The following is a 16,392-nucleotide window of genomic DNA, read 5'->3' as shown; positions in this document are numbered from 1 at the left end:
GAAAATAATTGATATAAATCGAGCCAAATAAACGATACATTTTTGTGTTATCATTGCACACAAGCACCATTTGTCCAACTTTAAAGTTTTTGTGATGAGTCTTTCCCTCATGATTTGCCTTGTCCTTGTCCTTGTGAAATTGATTCTCCACCCCAGTGATTTCTCCTTTTTCATCATCGATTCGGAAGTTGTCATGTTCATCCTTAGGAGGCTTCATAGACTCAAAAAGAGTAAAAATTACCTCTTTATCTTGCACCCTTACTTTCATAATCCCATCATCGATATCAATCATCATTCGGGTGGTCTTCATGAATGGTCTTCCAAGTATTAATGGCACATCACGATCCTCCTCCATGTCGACTACCACAAAATCAACCGGGAACAAAAATTTGTCCACTTTTACCAGCATGTCTTGTACAACTCCATATGGTGAAATGATAGACTTATCGGCTAGTTGCAAAGTTATCCTGGTGTGTTTCATCTCAATGTTCCCCAATCTCTTGACGACGGATAAAGGTATTAAATTGATGCTAGACCCCAAATCAACCAAACCATTACTAATGTAGTTACCTTCAATGGTGATCGGTAAAATGACTCATCCCGGATCGGCTTCCTTTCTTGGGGGAGTTTTTTAAATAATTGCACTACAATGAGCATCAAGCACAACTGTCTCTTCATCCGTGTACTTCTTTTTCTTTGTGAGCATCTTCTTCGTGAATTTTGCATACTTGGGCATTTTCTCCAATGCTTCAGAAAATGGAATATTTATGTGAAGTTGTTTAAATATATCCATAAATCGAGCGTAGCGCCTTGCGTCTTCCTTCCTTGATTGCACATGCGGGTAAGGTAGATGTTGGAGAGGAATTGTGCTCACATTCTCATTTCTCTTTTTATTCCTCTTCACTTTTTTGTCATTTTTCTCTCTTTCTTCTTTTCCTTTCCGCTCTTTTTCAACTAATTCTTCCTTTATCTTCTCCTCACTCTTTTCTCCCTCATTTTCAACTGTCACTTCCTCCTCTCCATCTTCAACTGTTATTTCCTCCTCATCTTCCACTATAACCTTTTCATTTACGCCACTATTCACCTCCTTCCCACTTCTTGTAACAATGGCTTTGCAATGCTCCTTTGGATTGGTTTGGGTGTTGGCGGAAAAGGGTGCTCCCGATTGTTGCTCGGACAATTGCTTTGCAAGTTGACCCACTTGATTTTCTAAATTCTTTATGGCCGCTTCATTACTCCTTTGATTAGCCATGGATGCTTGCATGAATTGTGTAAGAGTGTCTTCCAACTTTGAGCTTCCACCTTGAGATTGTAGACCTTGGCCTTGTGGGTTTGAACTTTGATAAGGACTTTGATGTTGATAGTGTTGATTGCTGAATCTTGAAGGTTGGAATCCTTGGTTGTTTCTTTGGTAAGGATTGTTGTAAGGTGGAGGTTGCCTTTTATAGCCTTGGTTTTGATTGTTGACATAATTCACTTCTTCACCATCGGGAGGAGGACAAAACCCGGTAGGATGGTCACCTTGACAAAGTTCACAACTTGCTACGTGAGACGTCATTTGCATCCCATGAATTTCCTTCATTTGTTGTGGGAGCTTCGACATTTGCTTGGTGAGTAACTCAACTTGTTGAGAGAGAATCTTGTTTTGAGCAAGGATGGCATCATTGGTGTTTAATTCAAGAACACCCAGCTTTCTTTGTGATGGACTCCTATCATGTTGAGTTTGGATATCATTGAGTGCCATACGATCAATTATCATTATTGCATCCTCCGCGCTTTTTGACATTAAAGATCCACCCGCGGTAGCATCCAAAAGTGTCTTGTGCACCAGTTAAAGCCCATTGCGGAAGATGTGAATTTGTGTGAGAGCATCAAAACCATGACCCTTGCATTTTCTAAGCATGGATTTGAATCTTTCCCACGCTTCATTAAGAGATTCGTTGCTTCCTTGGTTGAACACCGTGATTGCCGTTTTGGCTTCCATGAATCGGGATTGAGGAAAATATCTTTCTAAAAAATTTTCTTCCATTAGATTCCAATCCGTCATCACATTTGGTAATTGATCAAGATACCATTCTTTGGCTTTCCCAATTAATGAATGTGGAAATAATCTCTTGAACAATGATTCTTCATACGCCGCATCAACTCCCGTTGAACCCGCAATCTCGTAAAATTTGGTGAGATGTGCGAAAGGATCCTCATGATCCATTCCGATGAATGGATTTGCATAAACAAGTTGGAGGATTCTGGTCTTCATCTCCGTATTTGCTCCACCTTGAGCATTGCGTGCAAACAGGGCGGTGCGTCTTGGACTATCGGCGGACATTTCGGTTGGAACAACACCCGCCATGTTTCCTTCAAAAGTCTCTACAACTACTTCTTCAATTTGATTGTTAGAAGAAGTAGATGCCTCTTCTCTTTGTCGCTTCTCCTGGGCTAACTTCCTTCTTCTTCGTGTCTTGCTATTGAGCTTTCGAAGTGTTCTTTCAAATTCAGGATCGAAATGAAATTGCCCTTCGGTAGCTTTTTCTCGCATACACAAGAATCTACAAAACTAGCAAACCAAGTGAAACGCAAAAGAAATAAGAATAAAGTAACAAGCTTAAAACAATGAACTATTGCAATGCTTGCAATATCAAACGCCAATCCCCGGCAACGGCGCCAATTTGTTGAATAGTATTTTCAAGGCAAATACTTTTATATCGTATCCACAGAGATTGGGTGATATTACCGCCGTTCTATAGTTACTATTATTTTAAGTTCGGAAGGTAACAAAGTTGTTTTGTTTTGAATCGCTATTTGTTCTAATCAAGACAATTATAAGACAATAAACTAAAACTTGTTTCAATAATAAAATGATGACAAGATTGGTTATGGTTTCACTATTCCTATCTTCTATGTGACTTTAACAACTAATGCATAACTTCAATAGCAATGACAATGTTCTAGTATCCTCTCAACAATGTTTATGTCTAAACAAGGTTGTGAAAGTTAATATATTAATCTTTAGATGATCTCTCACTCTAACTATCAATATACTAATCTTGATTGTTTGATACAAATAAAAAAGTGGCAAATAAATCTATCTCTAGCATTTATTCACTACTTGATAAAATGTTGTAGACCAAGACTTGAAATATATTTCTCAATCATAAATCAAATTTAAATATAAATATAAAACAACAACATTCATCCATTTCAATACTAATGAAGTTCATACAAAGTGCTAGAGAAAATACATAGTTAACAAGGATAGCTACTACCTCCAATCTTGTCAAAGTGGGGTTTAGCTACTCATTACCATGGTTGACATCAAAAGAGATGGAGAAGAAACTATGAACATCAATCTCTCACAAAGTTGCAAACTTTCTCTCCAAAACCCTAGCCTCAATGTTTGGTTCACAATGAATAGAATATCTTAATTTCCCCTTTTTATCTCCCTAAATAACCCCTAATTTGTACTAATTTTTCCTCTTCAAAAGATAAGCCCATCTCTCCTGACAAGTGGCAACAAAGTAAAAGATAAAATTCTGCAGCGCAGTGTTTGCGGGGCAAACAATGTTTGCGGGGCAAACAGTGAATCTTTTGCCACATCAGTTGCAATTCAAAACTGGACTTGTTCAGCATCTATCAGTTGGCGGCACAAAGGATGTTTGTGGGGCAAACTGGCCTCATCAACATTTCTTTTGCTATTCCAAGTCTTCAAGTAATTCCTCTTCGCTTCCATGATCTTCAAACCTTTTAAAAACGCTACAAAACTAACAAACATGTGAAATAACAATTCAAATGAACTAAAATGAACAAAATTGCAAAATTATTAAATTGTATGAATAAAAGTGTGATTATTGAGTAAAAAGTGGTTAAAGGGACCAAAAACAATATATGAAAATTAGTACTATTTGGTCCCTAACAACTCTCCCCAACTTACCATTTTGTTTGTCCCTAAACAAAAATTCACAAGAGTAGCAAGAGCAACGCACAAGAGAATGATGACAAGGTAACCGAACACTCAAATGGCTCAAAAGTATAAGTCTTTCCAAAGTACACTCACCACAATGCTAAAACAAAGCATGAGAAAGAATGATGGCAAAGTGCAAATTATCATCAAGAAATTCCAAAAGAGACATGTCAAAATTGAATCAAACCTACACACACATCATAGTAATGATGAATACAAGAGGGTTTACTTTCACTCATCCGGGCATTTAAATCAACAACAACTCAAATCATACGTTCACCGCAACAAGTTCAAAAATTATGTGCAAAGTGAGAATCAAGAGGGCTTTCATAGGTTGTAATATGGCTTGGGTTACAAAGAAATGGTTTTATTAGAGGGAAATTAAACAAAAATGCCTATCCTAAGGGAGCATTCCTATCAATTCACTTAACAACAACACTTGCTTGAATCCCCTTTTCTTTCTTTTTCTTTTTTTTTTTTCATTATTTTTCAACAACACATAACGGGAGCGATATTTTTTTTCTTCTATTTCTTGCTCCATAATTCCAAAATGTGGTGTTGTTCATTTCTTATTACCATAAGACTCATACGTACCACTTTTCATTTGTTTTTCAATCAACTCTCCCCAACTTAGGATTCAAACCGTATTACATACAACAATGCTCCCTACATAGACATAGGCACAAGGCAAAATTGCAACCATTGTGGTTGAAGGTTCCAATGAAACAAAAGAAATTAGGATTCATCTACCAAACATATTCAATAATTACATGAATCCTAATATAAGCTCAATGGGGTTAACTAAGAATCACTCCTCACAAGGTTAATTGATTTAACTTTTTGGTCAAGTGGTTTTTCTCAATTTCAAACAATGCCTCTATCACTTTCACACTTTTCACAAACAGGAATAATGCATGGTTTAGCATGATAAAAACGAGTTGAAATAAATTCCGGTATCCCGCATTTAGTGTACAATGGAAAGTTTCCTCACAATTTGTTAAGTTCTAAATTTTGATTCAAAAATGACATGTGACTCAAGCAATTTATGCTAAGCAATTTGCACACACAATCAACTAACCATGTTAAGTCTAGAGAGCGATAAAGTGTATCTTAATTTTCCTTGATACCGATTCTCATCATTGCCACTCGAAGTGTTCACAACATCAACTCTTGTCTGTGCCCATTGATTCCTCAAGCTTCTCTTTGTACAAGAACAATTAAACAAAAACAATTTGAAAAGTTAGGCTAATCACTTTCCACCTAAACACACAAATAAACAACAATAATAAAAATGCAATCGTAAGGATGTTCAAATGGTGAAACGAGAGCCACCCTAAAGTACACAATTAAAAACCGAGAAGTGCAACCATAAATAAATAAAACAAAACAGAATTAAGACTAAAATAAAATAAAAATAAACTACAAAATTGCTAAAACACCACTTCAATCTTCTTCTTCATCACCGACACCAATTGTCCCGATCACATCTTCTATTGCGTCGTCCTCATTTCCGGTACCGCTGCCTCCTGCACCCCCCATGAAAGATGGCCTGCCCACAGGCCAATTAACGTATGCATCATACTCCGCTTCCAAATAATGTGGGTGAAGATAGGGTATGAGAGTGTAGTGAGGAAGAGATTGGTAGAGTGATAGGAGAGAAGTAAAAATAAAAGATAAAAATAAAAAAACTAGGTTAATGTAAAAGCTAATGTTTTTGAAAGTGGAATTCCTATACTGCAGTGTTTGCGGGGCAAACAGCTGTTCGCGGGGCAAACAGATGAAATTTTCTTTGCAAAATTGGCTTACTTTTTATTTTTGGTCCATTCGCGGGGCACACAATGATTGCGGGGCAATCACTGATGAAAATTTCTTTTTCAAAATTGGCTTACCTGTTTGCGGGGCAAACACCTGTTTTCGGGGCAAACAGGTGAAATTTTCTTTGCAAATTTGGCTTACTCCCTGTTTGTGGTCCATTTGCGGGGCAAACAATGATTGCGGGGCAAACAGACTTGAATTTTTGAAAAATGCCAATTTTTACACTTAACTTCCACTTCCTTACAAAAAAAGTATCTAACACCTACAAAATAGAAAATCCATAAAAATAACAAAATCTACTTACGACGTTGGGTTGCCTCCCAACAAGCGCTTTGTTTAACGTCGTTCGAGCTCGACGGTTCGATGATGCATCAAGGCTCGACGGGCGAAATGACACACCATCGCGGCTTGCTTATCCATCACGGTAGACTTTGAGTCTTCGTTCCTTTACAGTCCAGCTTTCTTGTGTTTTAGGGTCCTCCACCACAATGGATCCATAATTTCGCACCTCTTTCACAACAAATGGCCCCGACCACTTTGAATTTTACTTGCTAGGAAACACCTTGAGTCTTGAATTGCACACAAGCACCATGATGGTGCAGTTGGTGACGTGTCTTGAGATGAGGAGCATGCGGGGAATGTGTTCTCCACTAGTCCCAACGCATTGGGCCAACACTTTGGGCCATCCTTGCCGTAGAAATGGATTGAGCCAACGCGCGCGTGTGTGTGTATATATATATATATATATATATATATATATGATCTTACCGAGCAGATCAGATGGCCGGCAACGATGACGTCTTGAAATTCTGAACAGTTGATAGGGGAAAAAGGTGTTGTACCTGCAAGGCACTCCGATGCCAAAGTAAGTAAATGTTCCACAAGGTACAACAAAGTGATAAGATTTTGGGGGTAAGAAAAGATTACCCTGCCCTCTGTGAGGAGAGGGCTTATTTATAAGATGTTTGTGTGCCAGTTGGACTCCTCCTTCTGGGGCGGATATTTAGGTGACGCGTGAACTGACTGCTTACCGGGCACGAGGGTCCCTCGTGGTCGGTAGCCTCGTTAATATGCCCGGAGTGATCGGGTAAACCTTGGCACGCGCGGTCTAAATTGTCTTGGGCCGAAGGCTGGGTTGGCCCAATTATATTGATTGGGTCGGTCCAGAACAGGAGCCCTCCCAAGTCGTTGCTTCTGATCGAGGAAGCGATGACTTAAGGGAGATTTGATCCGAGGCGTTTCCCGGGGGGCCGAGCCAGAGCATCCGTGGAGTGTAGGTCTCGAATTTTCGGGGAGAGGAAAGGCCAGGCCGGGTGTCCAGAAGCGTGACGTTTCAGAAGAGTTGGTAAGGGGGAGTGTCGCATTTAATGCGAAATGATGGCTACCCTAGTACCTAGGCATTTAGGGTTAATGATGACCATGCCTTTACGTAGTGTTGCATGTGCGGCGCGCGTGACGCCTTTGGTAGCCCATAAATACGAGTAACCGTCATTTTCCCCAAACTTTTCAAATTCTGTTGCTTCGTTCTTCTTCTTCTTCCGCCGACCGTGAGCATTTGCTGTGGTGTTTTCTTCCAATTCTTCGAACTTCTTCGTCAGAATCATACTTGTAAGTTTATTTTTTACTTCTGTTTTCAGTGTTTCATGCTTTGATTGTTGTTTAGAATCGTTTGCATGCGGTTAGGGTAGATTTTTAGGATGATTTATATGAAGACGTATGGTGGAGAATGGTGGTGATTGGTGGAGATTAGTGGTTTCTCCATTATTCACGACTGCTTCATGGTTGAGTCCCCCATGAGAGATCAATTTTCTGTTTCGCTGCTAATTTTTGAGAGTATCAGTCCATCGTTGATTGTGATTTTAGTCTTTTCTCTAGGGTCGTGAGTTGTTATGGTTGGACCTGTGTTTTTGCCCTGTCTTCGAGTGTGAGCTTTATATACTGTGAATCTGTACTTTTGGAGGGAGCAAGGACGCGGTTTATTTGGTCTCTGGGCCGTTGGTGTGCCCTTTCACTCTGAACGATGGTGGAAGGGTGGATTTTATTGAATTGTCGAATTCACTATTCTCCCCTTTGTTTCAGGTAAATATGGCCGATGAGATTCGTCCGACGGTATCAGGCTCATCGTCTTCAACTCCTCCATCCCGGCAGGAGGTGCCCCGATTGGCCTGGGTGCACCAAGAGGCGCAGGACGTCGAGAGTTTCTTTGTGGACAACGACTCGGATGTTTTTACGGAGGTAGGGGACGGATGGTCGGTACTTATCCCGGCCGAAGGGGATCGTATCTGCGACGTGTACACTCCTGACCTGCTTCCGATGTATGAGGTCGTATTTCGGGAGATGGGATTTCTAGCCCCTTTTACTGAGTTCCAGATCGGCGTTCTCAACCATTTGGAGGTAGCCCCCGGCCAGCTTCATCCTAACTCGATTGCCTTCATCCGGGCGTTTGAGTTGGTATGTGCACATTTGAAGATAGGGGCGACTATCCCTCTGTTCTTTTATATATTCTGTGTACAGCGTACGGTGCGAGACGGTCGCTTCGGTTGGGTATCTTTGAAGCAGTCTAAGAAGATATTCAAATCTTACTCTGATTCTTTGAAGCACTTTAAACCTCGTTTCTTCTTCATCTGTCCTCAGTCTCAGGAGGCTCGAGATAGCGTCTTTGCTCGGGTGCCGACCTTGGACGTCCATGGTCGTCTTGTGCTTAACGATATCGGAGAGCCTATCACCTCGCGTCGACATCGCTTCAGGTTCTTTTGGTCCCGTGATCATTTTGAGTACCCTACCGATCAGTACATTACCAAGCTCTCAGATTTGGATGAGGATGCTCGGGGAGATTATGCTATTCTCTAGAAGTTTGTGCAAGGGCTTCCTCCTGTTGCTAAAGTGGATCGGTCGGGGGCACCCGTTGTTGGTGAAGATGGGCAAACTATAAGGGAACCGGGAGTGATCAGCATAAAGGAGTTGTTGGCTGGGGGAACCGATGAGGGGGCTTTTACCTATCTGGGTACTTGCCCCTTCGCCTTTTATACCATATTTTGATTTGCTTTTATTGTTTTTCGTGGCCTTTTTGATAATGATTTTCTCGATGGGCTGGCCTCTTATGTTTTTTCTTTTTCTTTGCAGAGGCAATGGATCGGGCACGTCATGACCGGATGCTCAGGCAGGCGAGCAAGCTGAAGGGGGTTGTTAAGAAGAGTGCTGGTCCTCGGTTGGCAGTTGTGCAAAGGTCCCCGGTTGCGGGCTCGGGTGCTTCCTCCTCTTCTGCTGGTGTTGCTGGTTCCCCTTCTAGGACTCTGGATCAAGGCGAGTCTTTGAGGCCGGTCACGATACTTCCCTCTCCCCTTCGCCCACAGCCGGATCAGGATGCCTTGGTTCGTCGTAAGCGACAGAGGACCGAAGCCGTGGACCTTACCCAAGAGGAGGTTGCTGACATCTTCACCCTTCCTTCATGCTTCCTCCAGCCCCGGTTCTTTGAAGGTGGGCCCTATTTGACCATCCCTCATGTTGAGTCCCTTCATATTGAGGGCTTGGAGCCCTCCGTTCGCCAAAGGTTTCTTGTGCAGGATGCTTCGGCCTTGGTTCGGCTTCTGGAGATGGCTACTCTCTATGCTCGTTCGGCCCCCTTGTCGGTAGAAGCCGTGAGATTGCTCGAGGAGGATGTCAGGATGAAGACTTCTGCCCAGATGGATTGAGATCGGTTGCTGAAGGAACAGGGCGAAGAGCTGGCGACCGTGAAGGCTCGGCTGAGCGTGAAAGAGGATGCCTTGGCTGATGTGCAAGGTCAATACACCTTGTTCTCCCAAACTCTGTTTGGATCGATGTTGTCCTCTTCGGTGAGGGAGGCCTCTCTTCGCCATTCTCAGGCTCCTGCTGAGGATGAGTCGGAAGAGGAGAGGGCCCTCTTAACCCGGGCGGATCTGATCCAATATATCAGGGTCTTGGGGAGCGATTGTGTGGCGGCCGCCGAGGACACCTATAACTCTACTATGGCCCAGCTCAAGTTGAGGAATCCTGGGGTGGAGTTGATGACCGAGGGTACCGGGCCTTATCATCGCGTGGAGGGTGACCAGATTGTTTCTCCGGTCTTCAGGGAGGAGCCAGTGATGCAGGAAGCCGAGGAGGTCCTTGTCGAAGAAGGTGCTTGAAAGTTTTTAGTTTATGTATCTAAGTGTTAGGCCTGCACGCCTTTATTTTGTAATGTTGTTCTGGGGGGTATGCCCCCCATTTTGATTTTGTATGTACAATTACCAGCTCGGTCTAGATGGCCGTAGTTGGGCATATTTTCGGGCTGTTTGCCCGCCTTTATTTAATCGTACTTAGTTTTTAACGCTTTTGTTAGTTTCTTTGGAGCTTGTGCGCGTGCGTTATGATTTTTTGGGAGGTGCGTTATCGGTTCCCAACGTCTTTACTCATTAAAGGCTTTGTTTGTTTTCCGATGTTGTTGTTCCCCTTCTTCCTTTATAAAAGGAGGTCTCATGGGCCTCTCTTTCTTCATTTCTCGCAGGAATGGGTGGATCTAACGGGAAGAAGGTATCTTCAACCTCGTGTTCACGTGGAGTGAAAAAGGTGAATGAGAAGAAGAAGGCTTCGACTGGCTCTGCTTCTCGCTCTCGTGGTTCTTTGAGTTCAGATGCTCGTGCTCGGGCAACTGGTGCGAGAGTTGTGACTGACGCGAATGGTTCCGAGACCGAGTGGGATGAAGATTGGTATCAGTATATCCACTCGGAGGAATTCGCCAATCGGGAGGAATGAAGCGTTTTCTTTTCATTTGATGTTTGTTTTGTAATTTTCATGAATGATGAATAAAGTACTGTTGCTGTCTTTTGAGTGTTTATTTTGCTTTTTAGGGAGATTTGCTCGACCTATAATGTATTGATCGCCCAGTGTGTGGAACTGTGGTCGATTGCCGGGGACATGTGCCTAGCGTTGGGTGAGTCTCGGATTTCGTTGTGCTGAGCTCCGGGGCTCATGGCGTGAACGGTCCCCTCGCGAGCGGGGCGTTCTGCCTTCGTGGTACATGAATACGACGGGGATGCTCGGCATTCGGGTTCCCCGAAGGACAAGGAGTCTGTTCGATTAAGAGAGCAGGCTTCTATCGTTTTGTTATATTTATAGGTGCTCGACGCGTACCAGGCCGCACCTGTGTTTTTAACTGTAATATTGTTTGAGTTTTTCAGCGTTCCAAGGTCGAGCTAGTTCTTCTCCTTGCAAGTTCTCTAGGTAGTATGCCCCATCTTCTGTCCTTTCCCGGACACGATAAGGGCCTTCCCAATTCGCGGCCAGTTTACCTTCTCGGGAATCTTTGTGGTTTTTTTTTAGCACTAGGCTGTCTACTTTAAATTCCCGTTTAATGACCTTCGCGTCATGTCTTAAGGCGATTTTTTGCTTGAGTGAAGCTTCGCGAAGAACGGCCCCAGTGCGGATTTCCTCGACCAGGTCGAGCTCTTCCTTGACAGCCTTGATGTTGCCCTCTGTCTCGAGTGGCTCTTCGATGCGTCTCGAGGGCACATGTATCTCGACGGGGATCACGGCCTCCGTTCCGTACGTCAGTCGGAAGGGGGTTTCCCCGGTAGTGGAGTGTGGGGTGGTGCGATAGGCCCACAGGACGCTGTGCAACTCTTCCACCCATCCCCTTTTTATCTCGTCCAGTCTTCTTCTGAGGCCCCTCAAAATCACCCTGTTGGCAGCCTCTGCTTGCCCGTTAGTTTGGGGGTGCTCGAGTGATGCAAAATGTTGTGTGGTCCCTAATTTTGTGACGAACTCCTGAAAACGTCCGTCAGTAAATTGGGTGCCGTTATCAGTAATGATGGCCAAAGGCACCCCGAACCGAGCGAGGATGTTTCTTTTGTAGAAGCGGAGCACGTTCAGGGAAGTTATTTTGGCTAATGGTTCGGCTTCGATCCATTTAGTAAAATAGTCGACCGCGACTATTAGATACTTGTTTTGATTGCTCCCGGTCACGAATAGGCCGAGGAGATCCATGCCCCACCACGCGAATGGCCAGGGAGATGATAAGGACTTAAGCTCGTTGGGGGGTGCAAGGTGCATGTCCGCGAAACGTTGGCATTTGTCGCACTTCTTTACGTATTCCTTGGCGTCATTTTGCATCGTTGGCCAATAATATCCGGCTCGAAGGGCTTTCCGAGCGAGGGATCTTCCTCCTAAGTGCTGGGCATTGATTCCTTCGTGTATCTCTCGGAGTTTGTGGGGAGTCGTGTCCTCGTCTATGCACTTAAGGAGGGGTATGGAAAATCCTCGCCGCTAGAGGCGATTTTTGATCAAGACGTATGAGCAGGCTCTCCTTCGGATTATAGAGGCTTCTTTTGGGTCGGCGGGCAGGAGGTCGCTGGTTAGGTAATTATATACGGGGGTCATCCAGCAGGACGCGTCTCCGATCGCGTTTACGAATGTTAATGCGGATGGAGATTTGGTACTAGGTTTTGATAATATTTCCTGGATTACGGATTTGTTGCCCCCTTTCTTCCTTGTGTTGCCTAGATTTGATAGGACGTCTGCTCGGGAGTTGTGTTCCCTTGGTATGTGTTTTACTTTGGCGCTCCTGAATTGAGTCAGTTTCTCTCGTACGAGTGCTAGGTATTTGGTGAGGGCTTCGCTTTTAACCTGGTATTCGCCTGAGATATGGGACGTGACCAGTTGAGAATCAGTGAATACCTTAATGTCTTCGGCTTCTAGATCGTTCGCGAGGCGTAATCCGGCGAGCAGGGCCTCATATTCGGCTTGGTTGTTGGATGTTGGGAACGAGAGTGAGAGGGATACTTCTATGAGGGTTCCTTCTCCATTTTCAAGAATGATCCTTGCTCCGCTGCCAGTTGAGCTGGAGGTTCCGTCCACGTATATGATCCATCTTTGGGCGTTGCAGTTCGTTGTTTCGGGGAAGGCCATTTCGACCACGAAATTTGCTAAGACCTGTGCCTTAAGGGCTTTTCTTCCTTCGTATTTAACGTCGAACTCTGCGAGTTCTAACAACCAGTGGAGCATCTGTCTGGCCATATCGGGCCGTGCAAGCAATTGTTTCACAGGTTGCTCGGTTCGTACAACTATGGTGTGAGCTAGGAAATAGTGCCTGAGTCTTCGTGTTGCGGTTATTAAGGCGAGCCCGACCTTTTCGATCCGTTGGTATCTGATCTCGGGGCCTTGGAGTGCTTTGCTTGTGAAGTAAATGGGTTTCTGGCCTTCTGGGGTTTCGCATATCAAGGCCGTGCTGACGGCCTCGATGGCCACTGCGAGATAAAGGTATAGGGTTTTGCCGACTTTAGGCCTTGATAAGACCGGTGGGCTGGAAAGGGCTTGCTTGAGATGGGAAAGGGCACGTTCACACTCTTCCGTCCATTCGAAAGTGGTCTCTTTACGTAAGAGTTTGAATAAGGGAAGGGCATGCTGGGCGGATTTGGCCACAAACCTGGATAGCGACGTGAGCATGCCGTTTAAGGTTTGGATTGACTTTTTTGAGTTCGGGGTGGGCAAGTCCGAAAAAGCTCTACATTTATCCGGGTTGGCTTCGATTCCTCTTTCCGTCAAATAGAACCGAGGAATTTTCCTGCCCGGACGCCGAACGTACATTTCTCGGGGTTGAACCTCATTTTGCATTTTCGGGCTTGCTCGAAGACCCTTTTGAGATGGGCGACATGATCAGTTTCTTCTTGGGATTTGACGATCATATCGTCCATATAGACTTCGAGCATGTCGCCTATTTCCGCGCGGAAGACTTTGTTCATCATGCGCTGGTATGTTGCGCCGGCGCTCTTCAGACCGAAGGGCATTACATTGTAATAATAGTTGCCCGATTCGGTCATGAAGGCCGTGTATTTCTTGTCGGTTTTAGCCATTAGTATTTAATTGTACCCGGAATAGGCGTCCATAAACGAAAGTAATTTAAAACCGGCGGAATTATCGACTAGTTTATCTATGTTAGGGAGAGGATAAGCATCTTTTGGGCAAGCCCTATTAAGATCGATGTAGTCAGTGCACATGCGCCATTTTCCATTGATTTTTTAACAAGTACAACATTGGAGAGCCAAGTAGTGTACTTGGCCTCAGATATAAATTTGGCCTCTAGGAGGTCTTTTACAGCTAGTTCGGCCGCAGTCGTTTTTTCTGGTGACTGTTTTCTTCTTCTCTGATGGATGGCCTTGTAGACAGGGTCGATGGTCAGGTGGAGGCAAACTTTTAGTTGTCTTTTGGCCAGGTCCGGCAGGTCTGATCCGATCTTGACTCCCTTGGTCGGATCTTCTCCGAGGGCCACGAGTTCGAAGTCTCCGTCGGGGATTGGCCGGAGGATCCCTTCTGATGCGCCGACGTTGAGTCTCTGCTCGGTTTCTCCCAGAAAACGACTGTCGAGGTCGACGGTGTCGATGCGGGGCACATATTTGTTGGCTTCTGAGATAGCGCTGGTCGCTGTCTTTTCTTGGGCCGGTGTCTTTATCGTGCTTAGGCCCTTGGCGGAGGCTTCGAAGCATCTCTTGGCTGCTTCGATGTCGCCGTTGAGTGTCGCTATTTGTCCTTTGGTCGTGTAGTATTTAAGCTTTAGGTGCACGGTTGAGGGGACGGCAATTAATTCGGCTAGCATCGGGCGTTCGAGAATGCATTGGTATATCGAGGGGCAGTCGATAACCAGGAATTGGACTTTGACGGCCCTTGCGGTTTCTGCCGATCCGATCGTAACTATGAGCTCGACGAATCCTCATGGCTTAGTTACTGTGCCGATGAAACCTTGTAGGTCTGATCCTACGTATGGGGTTAGGTGATTGTCGTTCAGTTACAGTGTTCTGAACAGTTGGGAGTACATGATGTCTACCGAACTTCCCTGATCGACCAATATCCGTCGCACGTCAAAATTGGCCATCCTAGCCCGGATGAGGAGGGGAATGTTGGCGTTGGGTGCTCCTCCGGGCAATTCCTCTTTGTAAAAGGAGATGGAGGATGGGCTGCCCTTTGTCTGGTCGAGCGTGGCGGCCTTGCTTGCGCTGGCTGAAATCAGCTCGTCAAATTTGCGTTTTACGGATCCCACGGTGAGCTTGTTGAATCCTCCACCCGATATGACCATGGCGGAGGGAAACATCTCCCATGCGCTATGAGGGGAGGTGGTTGTCGCCGATTTTGCCCAGTCAGGGAGGTAAAAGTCTTCCGGTCTGGTGATGCTCATGGCTACTTGCATGGCTGGCGTATCTTCCGCCGGCTTTTCCTCGACGACTGGTTTGGCTTCTCTGGTGGCTTCCTGCTTCTTCGCATATTGCTTCAAATGTCCCTCCCTGATTAATATCTCTATGGCATCCTTTAGGTGGATGCAATCTTCTGTGTTGTGCCCATGGCCTTTGTGGAATCGGCAGAATTTCGATTTATCCACGTTTGGTCGCGCGGGCATGGTTTTAGGGAAGCGGACCTTGCCCGTCTGAAATTCGGCGTTTGCGCATTCGTTTAAGATGCGTTCCCTTGAGGCGTTGAGCGGGGTGTATTCTCGGAATTTCCCGGCTGGGGCTTTGTAGTCCTTGGGATCCCGACCCTTGTCGTCCTTCTTCTTGTCTGTCCCCCGACGGGACTTGGCGACCATTCTTGCTGGTTTCTTCTTGTATGGAATTGCGTACCGCATGAGCGGCCTCTTTTTCCTCATATTGTATGTATGCCTGAGCTTTGAGGAAGAACTCGTCAAGATTGGCCGGTGTTTCGATTCCGACGGCTTTAGCGAAGTCTGAGCGTGGTCGGAGGCCGCGCTCGAGCAAGAATTTCTTCATATGGGCAGTGGTGGATACTTGTACGACTTCTTTGTTAAATCTTTCTATGTACGCCCGTAGAGACTCATCTTTTCCTTGGATGATGGCTTCCAGGGAGGCTTCTGACTTGGGGTGTCTCCGGGATGCCGTGAAATGTCTGGAAAAAAGTTTTCCGAGCACTTTCCATGAAGTGATAGACTCATCGGGCAAACTTTTATACCAAGTCATGGCTCCTTTGCGCAGGGTGGTAGGGAACAAACAACATTTGATAGCACCAGGCACTCCTCTGTAGTCGAGAAGGGCGTCGATGTTCTCTATGTGTTTGTCCGGGTCGGTGGTCCCGTCGTATGTGCCCAGCGGGGGGGGGGGGGCTTTTCGAGACCGGTTGACAGGGGAGCCTCTAAGATTGTATGGGATAGAGGACCATGGCGTTCCTCTTCGTCATCGCTGGCGGACGGAGAGAAAGATCGGCTCTGGCTACGCCTGTGTTGCCTTCGGTTGTCGTCGTGTCTTGCCGGGGGTGATCTAGACTTCCTTTTTGGTCGAGGGGACTGTGAACGGTGTCGGGAACGTTGGTCGTTCGACCCTTTCTTGGAAGAGGGACCTGCATTCTCCCTAGGGGAGGGGGAACGAGGGCGTTTCTTAGTAACTACTTCGCGTCGAGAACGAGTTTTGTGATCGGGGGGAGTTTTTGAGCGGCGCTTCTGCTCGAGGGCCCCGATTCGGTCACTCTGCTGTTGTATGTGCGCATTGGTTTGGGCAAGAGCAGCTAGAACAGCATTTATGGTCTGATCTTGAGGAGTCTGTTCTTTGGAGAGGAAAGGATTGCCCAGACTTTCTTCGTGGTTGTCCTTCCCGCTCGTATCTTCGAAGCGACGAAATTGATCATCT

General features: G+C 45.3%; 4 protein-coding genes across 4 annotated transcripts; all 4 read right to left on the bottom strand.

The window, feature by feature from the left end:
• Nucleotides 1–631: 631 nt before the first annotated feature.
• On the bottom strand, nt 632–1,759 carry LOC131597616 (uncharacterized). Its single transcript, XM_058870303.1, has one exon. It carries the CDS (start codon nt 1,757–1,759, stop codon nt 632–634), a length of 1,128 nt encoding a protein of 375 aa, XP_058726286.1.
• A 9,162-nt stretch (nt 1,760–10,921) lies between these two features.
• Nucleotides 10,922–13,381, bottom strand: LOC131597615 (uncharacterized). Its single transcript, XM_058870302.1, has 2 exons — nt 12,446–13,381; nt 10,922–11,536 (listed from the first exon to the last, which is right to left on the bottom strand). Exons 1-2 carry the CDS (start codon nt 13,379–13,381, stop codon nt 10,922–10,924), a joined length of 1,551 nt encoding a protein of 516 aa, XP_058726285.1.
• A 1,168-nt stretch (nt 13,382–14,549) lies between these two features.
• LOC131597614 (uncharacterized) lies at nt 14,550–15,155 on the bottom strand. Its single transcript, XM_058870301.1, has one exon. The coding sequence runs from the start codon at nt 15,153–15,155 to the stop codon at nt 14,550–14,552; it is 606 nt and encodes a 201-aa protein (XP_058726284.1).
• A 4-nt stretch (nt 15,156–15,159) lies between these two features.
• On the bottom strand, nt 15,160–15,729 carry LOC131597613 (uncharacterized). Its single transcript, XM_058870300.1, has one exon. The coding sequence runs from the start codon at nt 15,727–15,729 to the stop codon at nt 15,160–15,162; it is 570 nt and encodes a 189-aa protein (XP_058726283.1).
• Between the last annotated feature and the right edge of the window lie 663 nt (nt 15,730–16,392).

The sequence above is a fragment of the Vicia villosa genome, linkage group LG4 (assembly GCF_029867415.1).
Source record: "Vicia villosa cultivar HV-30 ecotype Madison, WI linkage group LG4, Vvil1.0, whole genome shotgun sequence".
Classification (NCBI taxonomy): domain Eukaryota; kingdom Viridiplantae; phylum Streptophyta; class Magnoliopsida; order Fabales; family Fabaceae; genus Vicia; species Vicia villosa.
This window is presented reverse-complemented; position numbering and strand designations above follow the sequence as displayed.

Bases quoted from the DNA above. Each gene is read 5' to 3' on its own strand.
- LOC131597616 (XM_058870303.1), bottom strand. From the start codon at position 1,759: ATGATAATTGATCGTATGGCACTCAATGATATCCAAACTCAACATGAT.
- LOC131597613 (XM_058870300.1), bottom strand. From the start codon at position 15,729: ATGACTTGGTATAAAAGTTTGCCCGATGAGTCTATCACTTCATGGAAA.
- LOC131597615 (XM_058870302.1), bottom strand. From the start codon at position 13,381: ATGCAAAATGAGGTTCAACCCCGAGAAATGTACGTTCGGCGTCCGGGC. The intron at 11,537-12,445 runs GTATTCACTGAT...GGACGTTTTCAG, and splicing joins TAGAAGCCGAAGACATTAAG to GAGTTCGTCACAAAATTAGG.
- LOC131597614 (XM_058870301.1), bottom strand. From the start codon at position 15,155: ATGCCCGCGCGACCAAACGTGGATAAATCGAAATTCTGCCGATTCCAC.